The 5,239-nt window shown below is 45.9% G+C and overlaps 1 protein-coding gene across 1 annotated transcript in view; it reads right to left on the bottom strand.

Moving 5' to 3' along the window:
• Window positions 1-4,327: 4,327 nt before the first annotated feature.
• ANKRD16 (ankyrin repeat domain 16) overlaps window positions 4,328-5,239 on the bottom strand; it is a 9,766-nt gene continuing 8,854 nt past the window's right edge. Inside the window, exon 6 of the mRNA XM_023511328.1 lies at window positions 4,328-4,814. Within this exon, the coding sequence (XP_023367096.1) occupies window positions 4,675-4,814 (140 nt within the window). The 3' untranslated portion in view covers window positions 4,328-4,674. The remainder of the gene's footprint in view (window positions 4,815-5,239) is intronic.

Genomic DNA, 5,239 nt, shown 5'->3' with positions numbered 1-5,239 from the left:
TTATTTTAGAGACAGAGTCTCACTTTATTGCCCTTGGTAGAGTGCCGTGGCATCACAGCTCACAGCAATCTCCAACTCCTGGGCTCAGGTAATTCTCTTGCCTCAGCCTCCGGAGTAGCTGGGACTACAGGTACCCGCCACAACGCCCGGCTATTTTTTTGTTAAAGTTTGGCCGGGGCTGGGCCCAAACCCGCCACCCTCGGTATATGGGGCCGGTGCCCCACTCACTGAGCCACAGGCGCCGCCCATTTTGTTTTATTTTATTTTTCGCCCATTTTATTTTTTGAGACAGAGTCTTACTTTGTCACCCTCAGTAGAGTGCTGTGGCATCACAAATCACAACAACAACATCTTGAGTTCAAGTGATTCTCTTGCTTTAGCCTCCCAAGTAGCTGGGACTACAGGCCCCCACCACAATGCCCAGCTATTTTTAGAGATGGGGGTCTTGCTCTTGCTCAGGCTGGTCTCAAACCTGTGAGCTCAGGCAATCCGCCCATCTCAGGCTCTCAGAGTGCTAGAATTATAGGTGTGAGCCGCCGCGCCTGACCTTAGATAAACATTTTAAAACTTAACTCTGTGCCAGGGATTGTCTAGGCCTTGCAGATATTATAATTGAACAAAGGAGATAAAAATTCCTGCAAGGACCTTGCATACCAAGCGGGAGAAAGACAATAAACAAAAGAAAATAACTCAAACTGTATGGTATACCCAGTCCCCCAGTAACAAATGTCCGACTCATGTACGTGTTCCAACTTATATACAGATTCAACAATTCAACTTCAGAACAAACCTATAGAAAGTATCTTGTTTGTAACTGGGGACTGCCTGTGTATCTGCTAGTGGTAAATGCTAAGGGGAAAAAATAAACTAAGGAAAGAAGATATCAAATATTGAAGATAAGAATGAAGTTTTGGTCTCTGCGCCTGCAGCACAGTGTTTATAGCACCAGCCACATACATCGAGGTTGGTGAGTTTGAAAGTGGCCCGGGCCAGCTAAACAACAATGACAACTGCAACAAACTCTACCCAGGGCGACAGCTTGAGACTCTGTCTCAAAGAAAAAAAAACAACACAAAAATGAGGGAGGAGGCACCTGTAGCTCAGTGGGTAGGGCTCTGGCCACGTACACCCAGGGTGGCTGGTTCGAACCCAGCCTGGGCCAGCTAAACAATAGCAACTGTAACAACAAAAAAATAGCCTGGAGTCATGGTGGGCGCCTATAGTCCCAGCTACTTGGGAGGCTGAGGCAAGAGAATCGCTTAAGGCCAAGAGCTTAAGGTTGCTGCGAGCTGTGACGCTATGACACTCTACTGAGGGCAGCATAGAGAGACTGTATCAAAAAAAAAAAAGAATGAAATTTTAGAGAGAGATGCCTGGGCAGGCCTCACCAAGGTGACTTTCAGGTGAAGACCCAAAGGAAGTAGGAAAATAGCTATAATTAGGAATGATGGAAAAATATTAATTATATCACTGCCATTAGCATTCTTTTTTTTTTTTTTGAGACGGAGCCTCAAGCTGTCGCCCTCACAGCAACCTCCAGCTCCTGGGTTCAAGCGATTCTCCTATCTCCACCTCCCAAGTAACTGGGACTACAGGCGCCCACCAGAATGCCCGGCTATTTTTTGGTTGCAGCCGTCATTGTTGTTTGGAGGGCCTGGGCTGGATTTGAACCTGCCAGCTCAGGTGTATGTGTCTGGCGCCTTAGCTGCTTGAGCCACAGGCGCTGAGCCAGCATTCTTAATATATTGTTGTTCCAGAAATGTATAATTGCTGTTCTCTTTGTCACAACTAAGGTTGTTACTAAAATCACTGCCAATTCTGGATGTGGAGTAGTTTCAGCAACAGCATGAAATAGCCAAAGGTTTACATTCCAAAGGTGCATGGGGTCTGTAACTCCAGGGAACCAAAGTCTAACTGGATGTGCCATAATCCTTGCCTGGCTTGTATGGGCAGAAACTGCCTTATGTGTGTGGCACGGGGAGCAGGTCAGTCCCAGGCTGATCTCCAGGCCCACTGGCACATATGAAATATCTACACAATGGCATCATCTTTAGACCCAAAGCGCATCCATGCAAAGGTATCTCTGTAGCCACAGGAAAGTGGTGATTGAGTCTCGCTGTAGACAGAGAGAGCATCGATGGTGTTTCTACCACATCTATTTGGATGTCAGGGAGAGAAATCTGCGAGCGCCATCTGGGAATAACTCAGAGGAACCGGAAATTCTTGCTCTCTACCCAGCTGAACACAGACGTTGAGAGTAAGGTGGGTGTGTAATAAGTACCTGCTGGGTCATGATGAATAAGAGTGTTCAATTTGGCTTGTGATTGATGCACACAACTTTTCAAAAGACAGATTTGGATTAATGATAACTCTTAGCAGGCCAGAAAAAATGATCAAGAAAGAAAAGGAAAAAGCCAGAAAAAAAAAGAGTCCCCAAGCCGGAAGACTCATGTTATTCACTGATCTGTTTAAAAGGATACAGTATTTTTAGAAGTTATCATGGTGACGGCTTTATTCCTTAACACAGGCTTTGATGGGTGGATGGGATGGGGCAGGAAATGTAACCTGTAGGTTTTATGAACAAAACCTAATTCTTCAACTTAGGCAGATGGAAAAGTTTTGAAAATATCTTAGTTACATTTTCCAGGTGTATTTATTACTGGAAGTGGGCCAATGCCGAACTTATCTATTGAAACAAACAAAGAAAACCTCAAGATTAACACTTCAGGCTCAGCGCCTGTGGCTCAAGCGGCTAAGGTGCTAGTCACATACACCTAAGGTGGTGGGTTCAAATCCAGCCCGGGCCCGCCAAACAACAATGACGGCTGCAACCAAAAAAAAATAGCTGGCCGTTGTGGTGGGCACCTGTGGTCCTAGCTACTTGGGAGGCGGAGGCAGGAGACTCGCTTGAGCCCAGGAGTTGGAGGTTGCTGTGAGCTGTGATGCCATGGCACTCTACCCAGGGGGATAGTTTGAGGCTCTGTTCAAAAAAAAAAAAAAGATTAACACTTCAAAGCTTAAGCATGGTGAGGTGGCTCACGACTGTAATCCTAGCTCTGTGGGAGGTGGAGGTGGTGAATTGCTTGAGCTCAGGAGTTCAAGACCAGCCTCAGCAAGAGCCAGATCTTGTCTCTACTAAAAATAGATGTTGCGACCACATAAATGATCACACGAGACACGGATTGACGGTACACGCTGCAAGAGGTGAGGCTAACCGTAGGTGCAGGATAGCCCCGAGCACTTCTCGCAGAGCCTTTTATTGAGAAGATACATAACGGGCAGAAAGATTACTAAGCAAAGACATGCAGGGGCTGCGTGCTCAGGAACCACGTGCTTTAGGGACTACGTGCTCAAGAAAATGATCTCATATGAGTGAACAAAAGGTGGTGAAAAGTTAGGTACTCAAGGAAATGATTTCCAAAAAGACTACTTGCAATTTCCTTCACTAATCCTTCAAGGAACTGCCCTAAAATGCTTCTGTTTAACATCAGCCTTAATGCTGCAGGACTGATCTTTGCTCCTCTGGGATTATTGAGTTACTTGGTGGCTTGTCTTCCAAATCACAAGAGATTTCAAGGCTTGCCAGGAAATTGTCTTGTTCTCAGCAATTCCTCAGATGAGCTCTGAAATTGGTGACTATTATAGCAGGCATGATGTTCAATCTTATAATTTTTAGAAAAAAAAAACCACCCCAGAAAACTAGCTAGGCATGGTGGTACACGCCCATAGCTCTAGCTACTCAGGAGACAGAGGCAAGAGGATCACTGGAGCCCAAGAATTTAAGGTTGCTATGAGTTATGAGATGCCATAGCACTCTATCCAGGGCAACAGAGTGAGACTCTGTCTAAGGCAAAAAAAAAAAAAAAACACTCAAACTATAACAATGGAAATTTATGGGGTGGCACCTGTGGCTCAGTGAGTAGGGCGCCGGCCCCATATACCAAGGGTGGTGGGTTCAAACCTGGCCCCGGCCAAACTGCAACAAAAAATAGCTGGGTGTTGTGGTAGGCGCCTGTAATCCCAGCTACTTGGGAGGCTGAGGCAAAAGAATCACCTAAACCCAAGAGCTGGAGGTTGCTGTGAGCTGTGATGCCATGGCACTCTACCGAGGGCAACAAAGTAAGACTCTCTATTTATCTCTAAAATAAAAATTAAAAAAAAAAAAAGAAGAAAAAGAAATTTATGTTACTTTTTTTGTTTGTTTGTTTGCAGTTCTGGCCAAGCCCAGGCTTGAACCCACCACCCCCAGTATATGTGGCTGGCACCCTGTTCACAAGGCGCCACTCAATTTATGTTACATTTTTAATATTATCATTTCCTTTCCATATAATAATTATTACAAAATATTTCATGTACCTGTAAAAGTTATATAGAATATATCATATTCATGCATCTCCTCTAAGGATTCCAGAGACTGACTTCATACACATCTAATTCTACTTTAAGGGTAGAAAAAGTGGAATTTGGACTATGGGAAGATTATGACTGTGCTCAGGGTTCCACAGTTTGCCATGGGGACTAGGAACCCAGCCTCCTGAGCCTCGGGAAATCTTCAGCAGGAGGAGGAGATGGAAAAGTGGCTTCCCACTGGTTTCACTGAATCCGTGAGTGACTGAAGAAGCCGGATATAAATTACCGTGCACCTTCCCGCCTCCTTTTAGAAACATCCACAGGTCACTGCCTTCTAGCCAGAGCTGCTCTTGCTGTGAGCTCCTGAGCCAGGGTGCCCGTCATGTCTTCGGAATCCTTCAGCCCCAACTGGAGGAGAAACTGGGCACAGGCCACGTGCTGACCTGCACAGGCCAGATGCAGGGCTGAGGGTGACAAAAACCACATAGACTCAGTAGACTCAGTGCATAACCCCTGGAGCAATACTGACCCTGGGAGTCAACTGTGCCCCATAAAAACATTGATTCTTTCAATTATACAGATTTTATACTGTCATCATCCATCCCTATGACTTTGCTTATATTGGGTCAACATATTTTTCTTTTCAACCAGATTGAGTTGAAAATAGTATCACGGCTCAGCACCCGTGGCTCAAGCGGCTAAGGCGCCAGCCATGTACACCTGAGCTGGCAGGTTCGAATCCAGCCTGGGCCTGCCAAACAACAATGATGGCTACAACCAAAAAACAGCCGGGCGTTGTGGTAGGCGCCTGTAGTCCCAGCTACTTGGGAGGTGGAGGCAGGAGACTCGCTTGAGCCCAGGAGTTGGAGGTTGCTGTGAGCGTGATGCC

The sequence above is a fragment of the Otolemur garnettii genome, unplaced genomic scaffold, assembly GCF_000181295.1.
Source record: "Otolemur garnettii isolate 467f Iridium unplaced genomic scaffold, OtoGar3 scaffold00019, whole genome shotgun sequence".
Classification (NCBI taxonomy): Eukaryota; Metazoa; Chordata; class Mammalia; order Primates; family Galagidae; genus Otolemur; species Otolemur garnettii.
The sequence above is the reverse complement of the archived record's forward strand: the minus strand, read 5'-3'. Positions and strand labels throughout refer to the sequence as shown.